General features: G+C 37.2%; 4 protein-coding genes across 4 annotated transcripts; 3 read left to right on the top strand and 1 right to left on the bottom strand.

The window, feature by feature from the left end:
* Positions 1-1974: 1974 nt before the first annotated feature.
* fh (fumarate hydratase) lies at positions 1975-3611 on the top strand. The gene has a single exon (XM_079245321.1). The coding sequence runs from the start codon at positions 2034-2036 to the stop codon at positions 3531-3533; it is 1500 nt and encodes a 499-aa protein (XP_079101447.1). The 5' UTR covers positions 1975-2033; the 3' UTR covers positions 3534-3611.
* A 391-nt stretch (positions 3612-4002) lies between these two features.
* On the bottom strand, positions 4003-6752 carry fam32a (family with sequence similarity 32 member A). Its single transcript, XM_079245322.1, has 4 exons — positions 6626-6752; positions 5173-5317; positions 4318-4371; positions 4003-4187 (listed from the first exon to the last, which is right to left on the bottom strand). The coding sequence occupies exons 1-4, from the start codon at positions 6697-6699 to the stop codon at positions 4119-4121; spliced, it is 342 nt and encodes a 113-aa protein (XP_079101448.1). The 5' UTR covers positions 6700-6752; the 3' UTR covers positions 4003-4118.
* Positions 6753-6882: 130 nt separating this feature from the next.
* On the top strand, positions 6883-9257 carry mrpl54 (mitochondrial ribosomal protein L54). The gene is made up of 3 exons (XM_079244701.1): positions 6883-7086; positions 7403-7559; positions 8555-9257. Exons 1-3 carry the CDS (start codon positions 6960-6962, stop codon positions 8685-8687), a joined length of 417 nt encoding a protein of 138 aa, XP_079100827.1. The 5' UTR covers positions 6883-6959; the 3' UTR covers positions 8688-9257.
* Positions 9258-9985: 728 nt separating this feature from the next.
* malt2 (MALT paracaspase 2) lies at positions 9986-18695 on the top strand (the record flags this gene model as incomplete). Its single annotated transcript, XM_079244460.1, has 16 exons — positions 9986-10221; positions 10444-10610; positions 12295-12425; positions 12624-12777; positions 12886-13073; positions 13840-13936; positions 14067-14117; positions 14345-14437; positions 14506-14709; positions 14871-15048; positions 15132-15206; positions 15335-15462; positions 15630-15779; positions 15900-16057; positions 17774-17911; positions 18300-18695. The coding sequence occupies exons 1-16, from the start codon at positions 10070-10072 to the stop codon at positions 18693-18695; spliced, it is 2460 nt and encodes an 819-aa protein (XP_079100586.1). The 5' UTR covers positions 9986-10069.
* Between the last annotated feature and the right edge of the window lie 1055 nt (positions 18696-19750).

Here is a 19750-nt window from a genome sequence, read left to right as displayed (position 1 = left end):
AGTGAAGAAGATGCTGATACTACCAAAAGATGTTGCCTAGAGCAACATAGCAGAAATCAGCATGGTATTTACTGTATCTTCCCACAATTTGACCCTATGATCCAACTGACAGCTGTAGCTGTAGGTTCACTGGTGGTGATTTCAGGTACCAATCAAGCATCTGACTGTCAGCAGCCAGGGTGCCAGTAGCCGAAATTGAGAGACAATTGTTAGTTAGTTTTTTAGTTAGTTGTTTGATCCTAGCAAAGAAAATTGGACAAATTTTTCATTTTACGGACTCACACAATCAACCATGCTACTCATCCCACAAGTGAGTTTTCCTTAATGTGTCACCATTTAAGTCTTTCCAACAGTATACAATTTAACTCCAAAAAGCATTGTTACAACTCGAAAAGCACTCAAAAAGAGGAGATCTACACCAAACAGCTCATTTCCATCCATATTGTGATTTCCACCGCATGTAATTGTCCTACGTTCATTTTATATGCCTACACTATTAGAGTCCTAGATATACTAATAATGAATGCAGTGGCTTGACTATATTGTGGGATTTGTTACATGTTTATATTATATATATATATATATATATATATATATATATATATATATATATATATATATAAATATATATATATATATATATATATATATATATATATATATATATATATATATATAAATATATATATATATATATATATATATATATATATATATATATATATATAAATATATATATATATATATATATATATATATATATATATATATATATATATATATATATATATATATATATATATATATATATATATATATATATATATATATATGTATAATATAAACATGTAACAAATGTAGTCAAGCCACTGCATATATATATATATATATATATATATATATATATATATATATATGTATGTATGTTCTCTTCCGATGATGAAAATGAAAAAACCTCCTTTTTTTTTCTGCTCTGGATCGTTTTATCCAGAATTTCACTAGGATCCAGATGTATCTTGATATCATGTAAAACCCTTTGGGAGGTTCTGTATTTTTGACCAAGGATCCTGATCATTTACTCTGGAGTTACATGCATATGTCTAGATGGTGATCCTGATCATTCCCAAAACTTAATGTGTTCTAAATTAGACGAAGACACATTCTTAGAAAAAAAAAATCTCTCTGGTAGTTTTTGTATAAAGTTGCTAACAAACTGCAGATAAACAGTGGTAAAAACATAACTACCTTTGTGAAGATAACAAGAAAATATTGATCCAACAAACAAAATTTCTTACTTTTTTTCCTTACTAGTTTATATGTTTTATAAATGAGTCTCAGTCCTATAGTGTTTCATCCAGTTTCATCATTGATACAGTAATGGATAAATATACTGAAAACATGAAAACATATTAATATGATATTTTTAAACATTATTTGGGACTGTGTTCATTGCACTTGATCTTTGCAGTTGTAAATATGTGATATTTGATCTTTTTTTTTCCCCCATGTTTTTGTTTTTCTTTGTCTTGAGATGCAGTTTTAAAATAGTATTTTCAAACTCTGGCACATCTACGGTAGTGTCTAATAATGTGCATTGTCACTCACTGCCAAAATTCACCAATGAATAACCATATTAATATATTAATTTAACGATTATGCCTCTAATTTTAACATTTCCTGTACCATAGATTTCACATTGTGACAGAAGTGTGAAGTCAATGTTTATTTGATTGATTATTTAACCATATGTTTTGATCATAAAATATTTCGAAAATAATTGGATTTTATTTTTCAAGTGGTTTAGCCCTTGTTTTAACATCGGAAATAAAACCTCTTAACATTTTGGAAAACTTTACAAAACCGGATGTAGCAACTTGATCTCTTCCATTCTATTGGACAAACGTAGCGGAAGTCCCGCCTTTTGTACATCACGATTGGCTGCAACGCGATGGAGTTTCTTCCTCGTCCAATAACGCGTTACAATGTGGGTAGCTGCGTTGACCTCCCCCCGGATTCACCTCTAATGCGAAGCCATGTTTCGGTCTTTAAGAAGTGTCCAGCAGTTTAACTGCAATCTCCTGACTCTACAGAAGCAACAAATTAACTCTAAACTCCTTATCTGCACATCCGGAATGGCCAACTCGGAGTACAGGATTGAACGGGACACGTTCGGTGAGCTCAAGGTCCCGGCTGACAAGTACTACGGCGCTCAGACTGTCAGATCTACCATGAACTTCAAGATTGGGGGGCCAAGTGAGAGAATGCCAATTCAAGTGATCAAGGCCTTTGGTATTCTGAAGAAAGCAGCTGCCGAAGTGAACAAGGACTACGGCCTGGACCCAAAGATAGCAGATGCCATAATCCAGGCTGCAGATGAGGTTTCAGCTGGAAAGCTGGATGATCATTTCCCTCTGGTGGTGTGGCAGACTGGATCTGGAACACAAACCAACATGAACGTCAATGAGGTGATCAGCAACAGAGCTATTGAGATCCTGGGAGGAAAACTGGGCTCAAAAGATCCAGTTCATCCCAATGACCACGTTAACAAGAGTCAGAGTTCCAATGACACCTTCCCCACTGCCATGCACATTGCTGTCGCCACAGAAGTACATCAGGTCCTGCTTCCTGGCCTGCAGACTCTGCATGATGCTCTGGCTGCTAAAGCTGAGGAGTTCAAAGATATCATCAAGATTGGGCGCACACACACTCAGGATGCTGTACCGCTGTCCCTTGGACAGGAGTTTGGTGGTTATGTCCAGCAGGTGAAGTACAGCATAGAGAGAGTAAAGGCAGCCATGCCGAGGGTGTATGAGCTGGCAGCAGGAGGCACGGCAGTCGGAACAGGACTGAACACCCGCATTGGCTTTGCAGAGAAAGTTGCCTCGACTGTTGCTTCTCTGACAAGCCTGCCATTTGTCACAGCTCCTAACAAATTTGAAGCTCTGGCAGCTCACGATGCTCTTGTAGAGCTGAGCGGAGCCCTGAACACGGTGGCTGTCAGCATGATGAAGATTGCCAACGACATTCGCTTTTTGGGGTCAGGACCCCGTTCTGGCCTTGGAGAGCTTATCTTACCAGAGAATGAGCCTGGAAGCAGCATCATGCCAGGCAAAGTGAACCCCACCCAGTGTGAGGCCATGACCATGGTGGCAGCCCAGGTGATGGGCAACCATGTGGCAGTCACTGTTGGAGGCAGCAATGGACACTTTGAGCTCAATGTCTTCAAGCCTATGATGGTCAAGAATGTGCTGAACTCTGCACGGCTACTTGGCGACGCATCCGTCTCCTTCACTAACAACTGTGTGGTGGGCATCGAGGCCAACACTGAGAGGATTAACAAGCTCATGAATGAGTCTCTGATGCTGGTCACGGCACTCAACCCTCACATTGGATATGACAAGGCGGCCACCATTGCCAAGACAGCTCACAAGAAAGGATCTACACTGAAAGCCATGGCTGTGGAGCTGGGCTACCTGACAGAGGAGCAGTTTGATCAGTGGGTGAAGCCAAGTGAAATGCTGGGGCCAAAGTAAACCAAGAACTCTTTGAAACAAAGAAAGTACACTGAGTATTATCAGTTGAATCAAAGTTAATAAACACAATCTTGATAATCCTGTTGTCTAATGCTCATTACTCAAAAACCTTTGACAACTTTCAGTTCATTTGATGTATTAGTGCATGAACTTTAAATGCAGTTTCTCAACATGGTTCAGTTTCTTCACCATTACAGCAAACATTTGTGTAGAGAAGTGGAGTGAAGATTGTGCTTGTGGCACCTTTACAGCTCAGATATGTCATCATCCCAGTTGTTTCTGCATTGATGGCTGTTCCTTGTGTCTTAAAGTTTTTAAATTTTGTGTCATTTCTTCCGTGTTCCAGTTTATTGAAATGTTTCAATTAAAATGATTCTGATTTAAGTTTTGCTTCTCGTATACATTGGGACATTGTAGTTCAGAAAAAATGTTATACGGATGTATGCAGTTAGCAACAAACACATGAAACTAAACGTGTAGATTTTTATTGTTCACAACAGCAATTACAATGGAATTTACTTATTTCAATGTCAAATATATAAAGCAAGAAAATTGAAAAAAAGAACAACGTGATCTGTTTCTCTTCTACTTGGTCCAGCTGACTTTGGGAATATCATAATGCTCTGTCAGGGTGTCCAAGTGCCGGTTGAAATCCTGTAACAAAAAAAACCAAGATGCCTTTAATTATGCTTTTTTTGTCCTCAATGTGTTTAAAACAGCAGTCCGTAGAAATCAAAGTTTAGACAGTGACCAGACATGACTGAATGGCGCTGACATGACTCACCTCAACTCTGTGTTTGTGTGTCTTTGATGCTTTTTTCAAAATCCGCTCCATTTGCTGCAAGAAGAGAAAAAATTCAAGAGTGAAGAATTAGAAAAGTTTAAAAAAAAAAAGAGGAAAAAGCCATGTTACACCAATTAAACATTTAAATACTTTACATTGTTTTATTGCTGTACAACAAACATTTGCCTGCTGTAGCTACATGCTTATTACACAAACATGCACAACAGTTCATAAGTTAAATTGATACAAATGACTTAAAAAAAAAATTGATGGTGGAATTATGTCAGGGTCATTTGGCACAGCACATTATGTTGCAAACACTATGGCAAGGATAGACCCTTATTCTTTGTATTTATAAACGCTGACACACACCAGAAAATGTTGGTGGCAAATTAAGATTTTATGACCCCTGAATTAAATATTTAATGTAGGAAACATTATTAATTATTCTGTTGTAATAGGACTATTGACCACCTCTCTAAGAAATCATGTAATCATAAGTTTACTGAAATAGCAAAGTGCAAAAGAGCTGGAGTCAATGATCAACCAATGTTCACCCACACAGAGAAGAGTGTTTCTGTTTTACTGCAGCATTATTGGTGAAAAATTGTGAAAACTACAGGAAACTTCCATATTACAAATTGTATCACTGAAAAGACTTAATTACATTTTAGATCTACAAATTGCCTGTTTCATACTGATAAAGCACTATAGTAATGATTTGATGTGACCAAGTCAGCAGCAGCACAAACTTTTTAAGCAGTGCTAAAAGCTCCGGTTTTACAGTTTAATTCTACTTTTGCTGAGCACTCACACTTAAACATTAGTTTTAAAGGCTGAAATGATTTGACTTACCCTTTTCTCTTGTGTCTTGTCAAATGCAATTTGTGCTGGCGTCCTTTTGTCAACGTATGCCTTTTTGGTTTTCACCTCCTCATCGTTTTGGCTGGTCACCACCTGCTCCAGACGATGCTTACTCTCCTTGTTCTTCTTCTTCTTTCTTTAAGATGGGAAAATAACAAAAACAAAACATTGGATTGCCATTAAGTTGATCAATTCTTGTGTGGATCACAACTTCCTTTCTGCCAAGCAAACACACTCTAGCACACAAATGTCTATTTTCTATGAAGTCCCTTATATTTGTTTCTTTGTTTGTTATTATTTTATTTATTTATTTTGTGAAATCTTTTGGGCATTTTTATCTCATAAAAGTCTAAACTTTTGACTGGTAAATATAAAATATTTTTTTCTTTTTTATTTGTTTGTCCCTTTTTCATCCTTGTTCATGCAACAATGAATATATTTATTAATTCTTTTAAAAAGTACCCTGTAAGAAGAAAATATGGGGGCTAAAGACTTTAGCTATGTTTTAACTTCTAAAAGAACTGTCATAAGATCTGAAGTACTGAATAATCATAAACTCGAGATTATATCCATCATAATATCTGAATAAATCTAATACCATTTAGATTTTCTGTAATAGTAAAACGTAAAATATATCAACAAGCTTGAAACTGCTATCCAGAGCATGTATAATCATGTTTACAGCAGATATTTTACAGATGGCTCAATTTGGAAATCAATTAATCAATTTAAACGCCAAGCCCTGTCCATGGAGGGGCTTTGCAAAAGTTAATAAAGCCACATATTATATATATATATATATATATATATATATATATATATATATATATATATATATATATATATATATATACACACACACACACACACACACACACACACGTTTGTTGTTGAATAAACGTAAATTCAAGTATTTAAGTTTACATGGATTTATATCAAGTGCAGTGGTCTACCTACTGCTGTCACTGCATACAAAAAGAGTTATGGAGCACTCCAAGCTGAGCTACATCTTCAATCTATAAATAAGACAGAGCTTCTTTTGTTTTCTTAAACTCGTGATGCATTTATTTCACATCATTGAATATATTTAATAAAAGCCATCTACAGATCGATCACCGATCTAGAATCTTCTGCAAGCTTCGCGTTTTGCTGCAGCTAACGCTAGCTTGTTAGCTAACGTTTTGTAGCCTTAAGTGAATCACCCGTATAGTGAAAATGAATTTAGGTTCCTCGTAAAATGAGAGAAATGGGGTTCAAGTGTAAATGAAACACCTCTATCACAGCCCCAATAAATCATTTTATTATTATAATTTCTAACTTAGGTCTAACGTGTTAAATCTGACAAGATGGCTACCATATCTTGCGTTATGTTTTGTGTTATAAATGTGAACTCGATTAAAACCCCCTTTTGTTACAATAGTAACAAAGTAACGTAAACACTTACTTTTTTCCAGCTGAAATTTCTCCCACACCTTTTAATTTCAAGGCACTCTTTTGAATCGTTGCGTATTCAGACATTTTCAAGAACTTGTCGGTCGGAACCTTAGCTGTCGTCTTCTTCAGTTTTGTTATTATTGTGGAAGGTGTTGATATGTCGGTGCTGCCCCCTGTTGGATTAGAGGGGAAAAAACATGCAGTGTATCTTCCCTACCACAAGGGAGCACTCCTTTATTGTTACGGAAACAAACACGAAGCAGAAAACGGAAGTCGAATGAACTGAATGTCACACTGTAGCATGCTGCTTATTTAGCTACTTGTTTAGGTAACCCAGAGTCAAAATGTTTGGCTGCATTTTATTTCGACTACTACCCTCAACACATTGTATTACAGGCAATGCTGCAAAGTTTTTGTGCAGATCAAATTCGTTACACAGAATGCAGACATGTGGATATGCGAAGAAAGTTGGTGAGTAAAGAGAACGTACACAATCTGCGTTTTTATCACCTCTAAATATTTTTGCTGATAAAACACGTGTTCATCTTAACTGACAAGTTAATTGTGTCTATTCGCTGTGTGCGTTAACAAATTGAAAATAAGGTATGTTCATAAGGTCTGGGTTTATTGCGATCGTCCCATTGTTCCCCGTCTCATCGTAGATTATGTCAGTAAAAGTGACTACTCGTTTATATTTTATCTCTTAGTTTTATTTATTTAGACAATGTATCTGTCCTTCTTATTTGTATTACTTTGTTAATATTTCCCTTGTCATTTTTTGTTTCAGCGGCCAAAGGAAAGGGTAAAGGCATGGTGAAAGCAGAGTTTAAAGGTCCAGAGGTGTGTAAAGACCCAGACAGACTTACATCTTATGCAGTGGGAGTGAACATCTTCAAACAAGGAGAGGATCCCAAACTAAAGCCACCCGAGGAATATCCTGAGTGGTGAGAGCACATATTATTTTAATTTAGTCCAAGGGCTTTATAAAATCCTTTAGAAGTGATGTACAATTATATACCAGTATTTGACCTTGACCATTAATTTAAGACGTTTTTAACTTGATCTTTTCTGTATTGTTGATCAAAGTCTTATTCAGAGTTTTCTTTTTTTTTCTGTCTCTCTCTCTCCAGTCCAAACCTAAATTTTAGATAAATTACACCCAGTAGTGTTCAGTCAGGGTAGGCAGGATAGGCAGTGCCTACTAAAGACAGAAAGAAATAAGCATAATCACTCCATTTTAAGCTGCCTTTTTACGTTACTGCAACAGTCTCAGTACGTTCACATATTGGTTCTTCACTCTCCAAGTTGGTAGATGTTTTCATAGGGAGGGATGAGCCTGCTAGAAAGACTTAAACACTTTTCAAATCTTTCTTTTGATGTAAAATTGAAAAATTTGCTGGATTGGGTCCCCTGGTCTAAATATTGACACCTAATCTGGAGCACATCTGTTCATATGGTAGAGTAAAATACATAAAACTTTAATTAAATTTACTGAAATGACTAAAATGTAAACATTAATAGTTCATTTGGGGTCTATCAGTTATAAGTCATGTGGCTCTCATTTTTACAGTGGTCCTTTTCAAGATATTTTAGGGAAATCCTTACTTTTTCCACAATTTGACACCTCTCAATATAAATAAATGTTATCTCCACCTAAACAGAAATTGCTGTCAGAATTCAACGTCTTAGTAACTATACGTTCAATGTCTTAATAACTATGTGTTCCTGGAAATGAACTATACAAGACACTGAAATTGAAGGGTGAGTCATGAAGTAAATCAGTTATACAACGCTACAGAAATATCACTACTTTTTGTTTTAGTTGAGTCCGTGTATATGATACATCAACTCTTACGTGAAAGAGAGAGTACAGTTTGAGACAATAGTCCTGATGTTTTTAACTTTGCTTTCTTCCTCTTCCTCTTTATTTTTGACTCAGGTTGTTCCAGTTGAACCTGGGAAATGCCAAAAAGTTGCATGAGCTAGAATCGGATACCTGGGAGTATTGGAAACGTTTAAGGAAGGAAAATATTTGGCGTGACAACCGGCTACATAAAGGGAGAAAGTTGTAGGCATCACTGGACTGACATAAGGCTTCTCCTTCTACAACAGCTGGCTTCATACTCTGAACAGATGTTATGTCAATGATCTATGTTGACAATTTAATTTCCTTTTTAAATTTTCTCTTGTGCATTTGGGATCTGAAGTTGTTTTAAAAAAATGACGTGGTGAAAGCTGAAGAGGTATAACAGTTTCAGATTCAGCCTTTTCATTTGGGTCATATCTTCATAGAGCTTGGCACAATCTTTTTTTTTTTTTTTTAAACAATGTTTCAAATGATGTCTTATACTGAACATGATGGGGAGAAAAACATTTTAAAACCAATGTCCTCTCAGACTGCAACTCATCAAGTTCATTCTTACTCTTGGAAGTAGATTTAGGATTGCTTTTCATGCTGCAAAGCTCTTTTGAGGAATTTTCAAAAGTTAAAACACTGAATGATATAACTCCAGAACCGATGATAAATCACAATTTCAGGAAAGTTACTGAAGAATTGAACTCATGTATGACATGGAAATGTGATAAATATTATGCATTTCATAAATCCCTTTGTATACATATGTTCCAAATAAACATGACTGATCCAGTATATTGGGTATAAATCTGTCTTAAATTGTCTCCAGTTGGTCAATAATGTGGTTGATCAGTTTCCACGCGGTTTAACATTCACTATAAAAGTTGGCCTCGGAATCGCGTTGCCATGACAACCATCCATGCAAATGCTCCTGTGGCAGCATCGATGTCAGAAATGAGGAACCGAAACGAGAAGCAAATCGTATCTGGAACCCAAAAGAAGTAAGATTGGAAAATTAATTTGTTGCAAAATGCGTCGGAAATCCCTCTAATGTGATAGTCACGGGTTACTTTCTTTTCTTTCTTTTAATTCTTTTTCTGGATCTGAAATTCAAGCTCCGACTTGTGCTTTTTGTTGCTTTGGTAAGTTTTCTTCGTGGCGCTGAAAACGCCTCGGGGTCATGGCGGAAGCGCAGCTTGAAGTCAACCTTCTGGTGTTGTTTCCGAATGTGTATAATAGTTTTGTCATCTGTTGTGAAACGTTTTTGTCTGTTATTATTGCTCCTTTTTGTTGTTTTTTCCCCCCGTCTACTGTACGTTACAGCCGCGAGCATAATGTTCATAAGCTGGAATGTGGGGAAACCCGACATTGTGTTTACAACCTGTAGCTTTGCGGCGTTTACGTCGACGTCGCACCAGTAGTTGTTAAAGTGGGACGTTCATTCAACAGTCACTGCGGTTTCACATGTTAGTCACACCTCGTGGGAGATCATTTCAGTGTCACTGCTGCGTAGTGGTGCATGAGAGGAACCCTCTGACAATTTAACACATGCTACTTTAATTTGACGCCAATATTCAATACACTTTTGGTTTGTTAGCTATGACAAGTACAACGATGGAGGCATGGAAGATGAGTATTGTCACTCTGAACGAAGAAGTTTTAAGCAAGCTGTCAAAGATGTTGGACAAATCCACCTGTGGATGGAGACAATTAGCCAGCGCAGCGGCTGAGCAGCCACAATTCCTCTGCAGGTAAGAGACACTGAAGGCATCACAGAAGCTGTGTGAGTCTATACATTATTCAAGCAGTTTTCATAATAGTGTGGCACCCATAAGAACAAAACTAAAGATTCTGGGTTTATCTAACATGCAAGTATTTTCTTTTATAATTTCCATGTTCTGTACGTTTGCTGGGATCGTTCCAGCAGCTCTGACTTATTTCTAACACCACTGCCTATTAAACTCTCCTTGCAGTGAAAAAGAACTGACCACCTGCTCACTTCATGTCCTTGAAGCTGCAGGTAGCCCAGCACGAACCTTGCTGGCTTGGTTAGCTGATCGTTCCTGCTCTCTGGACTTCCTCCACTATTGCCTGAGGAAGATTGACCACCAGGAAGCTGTGCAGTTCCTCACCAACACAGGCAAGTCAGAAGTAACTTAGTGTCATATTAATGCAAATGTATCCAAATGTGTCTTTCAGGAAGTAAGCCTTGAATAAAAAATTTAGAGATCTTAGTTTGTGTGTACTGCACTTTTATTAGTGTCTGAGACATCCAGCGGAAAATGTAATTCATTGAATATAAGTTTTCTGCACGTTTATGTCAAAGGTCAGGTTATGAGCAACACCTGTTACCACTATTTCCACTACAGACCTTTGTTCAGTGTGGACTTTAGAGATAGGTAAATTCAGCCAGGGGGTTTTACTGTTGTAAAACCTTTAGTTTGTTATCTTGACACCCCCATTTTGGGTTTTTGGAAGCAGATGTGGTGGCTGCAGCATCCACCTGTCATTATACACAGTCCATGTGCAATTTTAAAGAAGAGGAAATTATAAAAACCTAATTTGTTTTTTTTCAAGGGAGTAACCCTAAACTGTATATAAAAGAGGGAACTTGTTTTTTTCTGTCCAAAGTAAACCCACTGAGGAAGTTTTATAAAGGCCACTGATGGCCAGTATGGTTTCACTCCAAAACACATCACTTTCCAAATGACTGTCTTGCAAAATAACTCAGCCTCTTGTAAAAGATTAAGTAAATAAATCTGTCCCGCAAGTTATTATGGTATTTACTTGATTCATTCCTTATCTGCATGACGCATTTCCATATTTTAAAAGATATAATGTCCCAAAATTACATATATTTTATCCCAGCCAGATTTCAATCATTCACTCCTGCACCTTTTCGTCTAAATATGATTAAATTAATCAGAGTTGCTACCAGTTCTTATTTAAAGGGCATACAGTGGTTGAATAGTTTAAAAAAAGTTCTATGGTCTTTCTGAACCACCTTTTCTTGAACTTAATATATGATGAAATTACAGAAGCATGATTGGAGTCGTTTGTAAGGACTTGGGAAACCACAGTATATAGTAAATCTAATTATAATTGCGCTGAACTGTGACGTCAAATCATCTTCTTTCACTTAATAAAGAAATTTTTTTATGCAGAAGAAGACAAAGGAAACATAAAGCACTTCTGTTTTAGAATTGGGTTTATTTCATAAGCTCTTATCATGGCTGCTACTTTGACTATTCAAGAGAATTTTTCTTAATTAGGAGTTTGTAATAACCAGGCATTTTATTTGTATATTTTCATGTACGCCTTGCTTTGGCGTCACTCTATAAGGCATGTGTGCAACTTGTTCACTTTTCAAACCTGGTTGTTTCAGCCATGTTCTATTTATCATAGCATATTGTATGGACATTTTCACTTGTCATAACAGATGCAATCTACAACATACTCGGGAATAATTAACTTGTTGTAAATGCTTTCATTATTTCTTTAAAGAGTGAAGAAATTAAATGATTCAAGATCTTTCTGTTGTATAATTTATAGAACAGACTTTTGAGCTCATGTTAATATTGGTTTTATTATTCAATTTAATTAATCTTTTATTGTCATTGCATCAATGAGGCATTGAACAATAAATTTAAGGTGAGGTTAATTTGGTTAAAAAAAAAAAAAAGCATTCCATAAGACACAAAAAGTTTAAAATAAATAATTAAATAAAATGGTCCACTCTGCTGCTACATATATAGATAGAAATACCTGACATTTGTTCCTTCTTTTCTTTGGTGGTGATTGTTCATGTTGTGTGTGTGTTTTAGTGGCAGAGCTGATCCAAATCACAGTGCAGCCACAGTCTCAGCAAGCAATTCAAGGGAGCAGGGTGGTACTGACCTGCAGGGCCTCTGGTCCCCCTGGACTCAGCTACCAGTGGTTCAGAGGAAATGAGGAGGTCAGTCCCACATTTTATAATTGTATGATTTATAGAAAATAAGATTTCAGTAAAAACCTTTAGAGTATTTATGTTCTGTATTCATGTAGCCTTATTGGCAAAATCCATTAGTTGTGCATCACATTAATGTGATTTAATTAGTGTAGAAATTAGCTGATAAGATCGTTTTAGGATTTATTCATTATTTTCTTGCTTTAGGTTTTGAATGACTCTGGGAGTTCACCAGAGCTGGTTCTGTGTCCTTTGAGTCCAGTCCACCAAGGTCACTATATCTGTAGGATCAGCTATGGAGAAAAATATGTTTTCTCCCAGTGGGTTCACATTCACTTGGTCAGCCAAGGTTCCAGCCCAGGTACCCTCTCCTCTCCTCTCCCGTTCCCTTCCCTTCCCCTTTTTTTTTTGCTGTTACTTCTCTTCATGTCATGTGATGCAACTTCTCTGTAAATGTTTGCTATTTCAGGTTGCAGCAGCAGCCTGTTTCCAGGCTCAGTGAGTGGGCTGCAAATCATCCATCAGCCCCAGTCCCAGGCAACATCTGAGGGAGAAACTCTACTCCTGGAATGTAAAGCAGAGGCCAATCCACCTGCTCAGTATGAGTGGTACCACAACAAAATGCTCTTGCCTCAACAAAAGACAAGTGTACTTAAAGTAAGTCCATTCACAGAGACTGCTGTAAGCTGCTGCCCTTGCTGTGCGTTATTCCTTGCAACATCAGCATCAAAGTAACTCATCTTACTTGGGTCTCAAGCAGCCACAGAGACATTATGATTTAACATAATGTGGTTTCATTTACCATAAAACACTGGATCACAGCTGTCTAGGTGAAGTTAGATATTCAAATGTCAGTTTGTATCATATGAAATCATGAAAAGTCAAGAAAAATGCTATTACATGAGTTGGGTTTTTCTAAATGTTTAATAATATTAAAATGTGAGCTTGAGACCATTTAGCACTCCAAATACAAACATAAGGATTTTAAAATGGACTCTTAAATGCACTGTCTCCAACTACTGTCTGGAGAGGAAAGGTTGAGAGGAAAGGTTTAACCTTAGCCAGTTTTCTTAAATGATAAAAGCTTTGTCTTAGCAAAGGCGTTAATATCACTGACCAATTTAAAATCACTGTTCATTCTAAAATCAAGGTTCATCTGTGCCAGAGCTTCCTTGTATGCTAATGAACCAACTTACAGTAAAACATTTTAGAAGAGTGGAGAACTGTCAGTCCTCTCTGTTGTACTTCTGCCCCTTTTGCTTGGTCTTGTCAAAATTTAGTCATCATCACATTTTTGTGCTTGGTTTCCATATGAGTTCCTGGAAAAACCAACCTCTTTCAGATCTTTTTTTAATCAGAATACAAGTAATAAGGACATTTTTGTCAACTCAGTTTACCGTACCGTGCAGCTGGTGTTTTGCAGCTACCGTGTGTGACCACAGAACACAGAGGAGAGTACAGATGCAAGGTGTTCAATTTGTATCATCAGGCCTGGAGCAACACAGCAACAGTCACTATTGGTGAGACTGAAACACTTCATTTGTCAGATCTCAATTAGGAATGTACATGAAGGAATGAGGAACTAAATCTGTTTGATAAATGAGTAGAAATGTAGTATTTGACTAATAGTTTGTGTTTTGCACTTTGCAGGCCCCAGTTCAGTCATAGAGGCGTCGTGGGTTGAAATTGATCGTGGACTAGGTATAATTTAGTTCTGCTAAAATATTCAGAAAGAATGACATAAACTACAGTTCCACTGTGTTTTTCTACACTTTCACTTCAGTTTTTGTCTGTACATTATGTTTGTCCAAAGAGGTCATCTAACAGTTATTTAGTTTGTTGTGTTGTAATTTCTTATCCTGGTTGCTTAAAGAAGATATAGCGCTGGCAATGCTTCAGTTTTTATCTTAACATATTAATATTGCCAGAGTCACAAGAAGTCCACAGGTCAACCTCTGGATTAGAAGCACATCCACTACAAAAGATGGCCAATCTGCCCTCATCAGCCAAGAATTACTATGGTGAGTTACATGGATGAAACGCTTATACAACGTCTGCAAATTAAAATGTCTTCATTTCCTCTCCCCAGCCACAGATAAAGTTGCTCTTCTGATTGGCAACATGAACTACCTCTACCACAACCAGCTGTGTGCTCCTATTTCTGATGTCCATGAGCTGACCAACGTCCTCAGACAGATGGACTTCAAGGTGGTTTCACTGCTCGACCTCAACTGGGAGGAGATGCATAGCGCCGTTACGGAGTTCCTAATGCTGCTTGACAAGGGTGTTTATGGTCAGTACTTTATCCATGTGTGTGTCACAGTATAGCCCTTATCTCAAGTCTGGGTCCAACTGGATTAAATAATGTATAAATATAGCAAGATACTCACTGAAAACACATTTTCTAGTGATAGAAATGAGTTTGAGCATGTCTGGTCGTCCTTGCTTCTGCAGGCCTGCTGTATTTCGCTGGTCATGGCTACGAGAACTTCGGCAATAGTTTCATGGTTCCCATTGATGCACCAGCCTCCTACACGTCAGAGCATTGCCTCTGTGTACAAAGTATACTTACCAAGATGCAGGAGAAAGAAACGGGCCTCAATGTTTTCCTGCTAGACATGTGCCGCAAAAAGTAAGCCTCGTCATTTATTAATTCATGTTAATGAAATGATGACCTGCGGTGCATTTTGTGCTTCTAATGTTTTCTTTCCCCAGAAACCCTCATGATAATGTAATTGTCCAACCAGGCCTCCTCAAAGTGACTGCAAATGTAGTGTTTGGTTATGCCACGTAAGTTGCTGATCCATAGAAAGTTCTTTTTTAAACTCTGTCAAGATAAGCTCTGATTTTGGTGTGTTTTGTTTGGTTTTGACTCCTCCTGCTTGTTGCTTGTATTTTATGTAATTTCTTATGTTTAGATGTGTTGATGCAGAAGCGTATGAGGTGAAACGGGAAGATGTGTCAAATGGCATCTTCATAAGCTTTCTCAAAAAACGAGTGTGCAAGGACGAGAAAGTCACCGTCATGCTAGACAGAGTCGCTGAAGGTAGTGTATAAGAGCAGTACAAATGTGCTCTCTTACTTCAGCTGTCTCACTCGCATCAAGCTACAGCACCTTCATATCTCTCTTGGGTTGATGAGTGTCCAGATGAGTGACTCTTTAACAGAACCAATTCTTCTTGCTGCATTTTAAAGATTCTTTATTTTTCCCAGACATGGGTCGATGTGAGATCACCCGAGGGAGGCAAGCCTTGGAGCTGCGCAGTAATCTGTCTGAAAGACGTTCACTCACTGATCAGATCCAGATTTCTGAATGCTCTGCATCGCATTCAGCTCGAAACCTGCAGTGGGCTGTTTCACATGGTAAGCTTCAAAGTTAGTAGATGAAGTGATGACATTCAGTAAAAGTTTTTAAATATGTAGACCACCCTTTAAATTTTTTAATATTTTTAGTTTTCCTAACCTTTGCTCCCTTTTTTTCAGTTCTTCCTGAGAGTCGTAGCCTCCAGTTTGAGTGTGGGGTGAAGGTTCAGCTTGGATTCGCAGCAGAATTCTCCAACGTCATGGTCATCTACACTCGGATACTTGAGAAACCAAAAGAAATAGTTTCTTGCTCTGCTCAGCTCACTGACTTCCCAGAGGTGTGTTAGCTACAGTTACATGTAGATCTGTTCTTTCCATGTTGGAAAGATGGGTGATTCAGTTTTTCCAGGATTTCTCTGCTCTTCCAGCATAGTTGTGACAGCAACTTGTCGGGATCAGGGTGACAAATCAAATCAAATCAAACTTTATTTATGAAGCATTTTTCATGAAATCAGCAATACAATTTTTTTTACATATTAAAAACAATTTCTGCATATTAAAATAAAGCAGTTACACACCACTTTATTAATCCCAACTTGGGAAATTTAGTTGTTGCAGCATCCATGTACATCTGTGTTTATAGCACAACCAACAGAACAGTATAAAGTTAAAAAAATATATATACAAAAGTTACAAGAGAATGTATATAACAATGTACAACGGTACATTGTAGATAGCCTGGAATGTAACATGGTACAGTGTAGTATATATTGAGATATGGTAACAGTCGTGATGTTTTCTATGACACAAGAATGATGCATTAAACAATCTTATTGAGGTGGGCAGGAATGATTTCCTGTGTCGGTCCTTACAACACCGAAGCTGTCTGAGCCTTTTGGAAAAGGCTCCGCTGTCTGTCCAGTGCAGGGTGGAGAGGGTGATCAGCGTTATCCAGGATAGATAACAGTTTGGTGAGAGACAGAACAGCTTCAAAAGTGTCCTGTCTGCAGCCAATGACAGAGCCAGCCTTCCTGATCAGTTTGTTCAATCTGTTGGTGCCACTGGCTGAAATGCTGCCAGTGACAGCAGACCACAGAGGAAAACAGTGCGCTGGCCACAACAGAATGGTAAAAGATTTCCATAATCTCTTTCACACATACCTTGAAAATCCATGTAAAGTCATCTGATTTTGTTTTAGTAAAGTATATGTGTTCTGATTTTATTGATACATGTTTATGACTGTGCTGCTGTAAACTTGTCGTCCCTGTAAGTGAAAGAAACCTAAGTTACTCATGAGTTAAAGTAATAAATAATAATAATAATAATAATAATAATTTTTTTAAAAATAATAAAGCTTAAAACATTAGCTTCCACTCTTTGTTTGGTTAGGTTTAGAAATAAAAACACACTTGGTTATATATAGGTATCAAAACTTATTGGTTAGGAATTGGAATCTTTTTAATTATTAGGTAATTTTCTCTGGATGCTGTATCTTTGTTTATCTTTGTTTACAAGATACAAAAAAGCACTGACAAGGAGGCAGTGACAAGTTGCCAGGGTCAAGTCCAAATTTTTATTGGCTCCATGAATTTGAACAGGCTTCTCTCACAACAATCCAGGAGCACAGAGAAAAGTGCAAAACATTCTGTAATTCTGTAAAACCTACGTAATTTAAAAGAGTGAACTGAGTTTTGACAGAGCAGTACAACATTTTTAGCTTAAAGCCTGCTCTAAAATAAAATTATGCCAAGGCACTAATAAAGCCCATCGCCATGCAGTTATTTGAAATGACTGGTTCCTGATGCATTCATTAAAATTTGTAGTGGGTTGTAGGAACCCAAGTAACCAATGCCAGGATTAGCCGATTCATCTTGGATCTCTTAATTGCTGTAGAGGAAACATAACCTTTCATCTTTCAGTATTCTACGACACAGACAAACACCTAATATTGTAAAAAAAAAAAAAAAAAAAAAAAAGATTTGTAATCACATGTACTTGAAGCAAACAGAATCTGGGTTATTACACTTAACATTGCTTTCATGTTGCTTTGGCAGGATGTGGATGTTGATCTGAAGATGACAAATCAGGAGACTCTGCTTGAAGCTGGCATTTTACTGTTGATTAAAGAAGAGCTTCCCTCACCAGAGGCCCCGAGCCTTTACACGCGAATCCGCAGCCTGCAGAGACTCAGGGTCTGACTCTCCTCTTTGTTTTACTTTTTATAGTTTCTGTCATTAGTGTGTATGTGTCATGTGTAGATTATGTACGTGTGATCAATCCAATCAAAATCAAAGATACTTTATTCATCCCCAAGGGGAAATTTAAGGTTCATAGATAAAAGAAGATAGATTTTGATAGAATTAAGAATAGACTATAACCACTCAAGATAAAATTGAACTTATCTTGAAAAATATGTGAGGTATTTAAGTTTACTTGATACCATTTAACAGAGTTTTAGGCCTTCTCCTTTCAGTGAATTATTAACAATCCATCAAATACCTTTTCTCTTATGGTATATAGAGGTTTTTAACATTTTCTTTACTCTATAAAAACATATTGTGTTGTTTGTTGTCTTTATAGAGGGAGCTCACATTCACTGTCTGCCTCCATTACACTTATTCCAACATGGATGAAGAAGTACAAGAAAGGCTACCAGTAACAGTGGGCAAACCGCTGGTCTCTAAACTCAACCTCCACGAACCACGACCATCTCACAGCTGCTCTGCCACCTCGTCTTTCAGCCCTGACTCCTTCAACTTCCCTGTGTGCTCCAGCTTTAACGAGGATTTTGCCTTAGTTGATTCAGCGTCAGATACATGGTCACATGTACAAACTGACCGCCAAGTTTCCCATGCCAGCTCTCAGACTTCACCCAGGAGTGTGAATGTCCCAGAAGAGACTTACTGTCCAGAATTATTTGATTCCTCCCCTACCCATTGTTCCCAGCAAAAGCTTGCCTCTCAGCCAAGTGAATGATACAAACTACAAGTTTAGTGACATGTACGATTTCCATTCCCACTAAGTACTATTAATACATGCCCAAAAATAGACATGAATGTTCTACTTAACTTAAGCTGCCCAAAAACTGTTCTATGTATGAGTTTGTTTAGCAGATGTCTTTGTCTTAGCTGTGCACTAAGCCTTCTTCTATAAACACATTTTTTAAAGAAAAAAATGTATACTAAAAATATGGATGAACAAATAGTTTTAAAAACATTTTGAATGTCTTTTCAGTTTTGTAAATTTAATACGCTCTATGTCTTCATCAGCTGTGTTACTTTCTGTTCCCAGAACCCATTCGGCTCATTATCATAAATAACTTTTCACCTGTTTCTTTACCTGAGCTGGTCACATTAGTTGGCCAAATGAAGGCATCCTCCTGTTCTCTTAATGTTCTACCTACATCCTCATTTAAAGATGTCTTCCAGGCCATTGCCCCTTGTGTGCTCAAAATGATTAACACTTCTCTTCTACTTGGCTAAGTCCCTGACTTTTTTAAGAATGCTGTCATGCGTCCACTCTTAAAAATAAAAACTTCTTGATCCCTCTCTTTTTAGCAGCTATAGAGCAATTTCAAATCTGCCTTTCATCTCTCAAGATTTTAGAAAAATAGTTGCTAAGCAGCTTACAGCTGCTTTAGAGACACACAAAATCCCAGATCATTTGCTGCAAAGTTCAAGTACTCTCCATCTCTTGATTATGGCGTTCCACAAGGTACTGTTCTGGGGCCTTTTATTGTTTTTATTTTTATCATATTTTTATTTTTTTTGCTCCCCTTTTTTTTTTTTTGCTCATAGGCTCTTTTAAAGATATTTCTTACTAACGTTATGCAGATGTTATCCAGCTGTATATTTCATTTAAACATCAGGATGATTTTAAGATTGGTTTTCCTTGGGTGTTTGGATGCTGTCAAGAGCTTGGATGATAACTTTCTTCAACTAAATGAAGCAAAGACTGAAGTCCTTGTTTGTTCCCCAGATAGATTCTACCCTAAGATTGCTGAGAGTCTTGGTTCACTTGCACCTTTTATC

The sequence above is a fragment of the Telmatherina bonti genome (genome assembly GCF_933228915.1).
Source record: "Telmatherina bonti genome assembly, chromosome: 8".
Taxonomy (NCBI): Eukaryota; Metazoa; Chordata; class Actinopteri; order Atheriniformes; family Telmatherinidae; genus Telmatherina; species Telmatherina bonti.
This window is presented reverse-complemented; position numbering and strand designations above follow the sequence as displayed.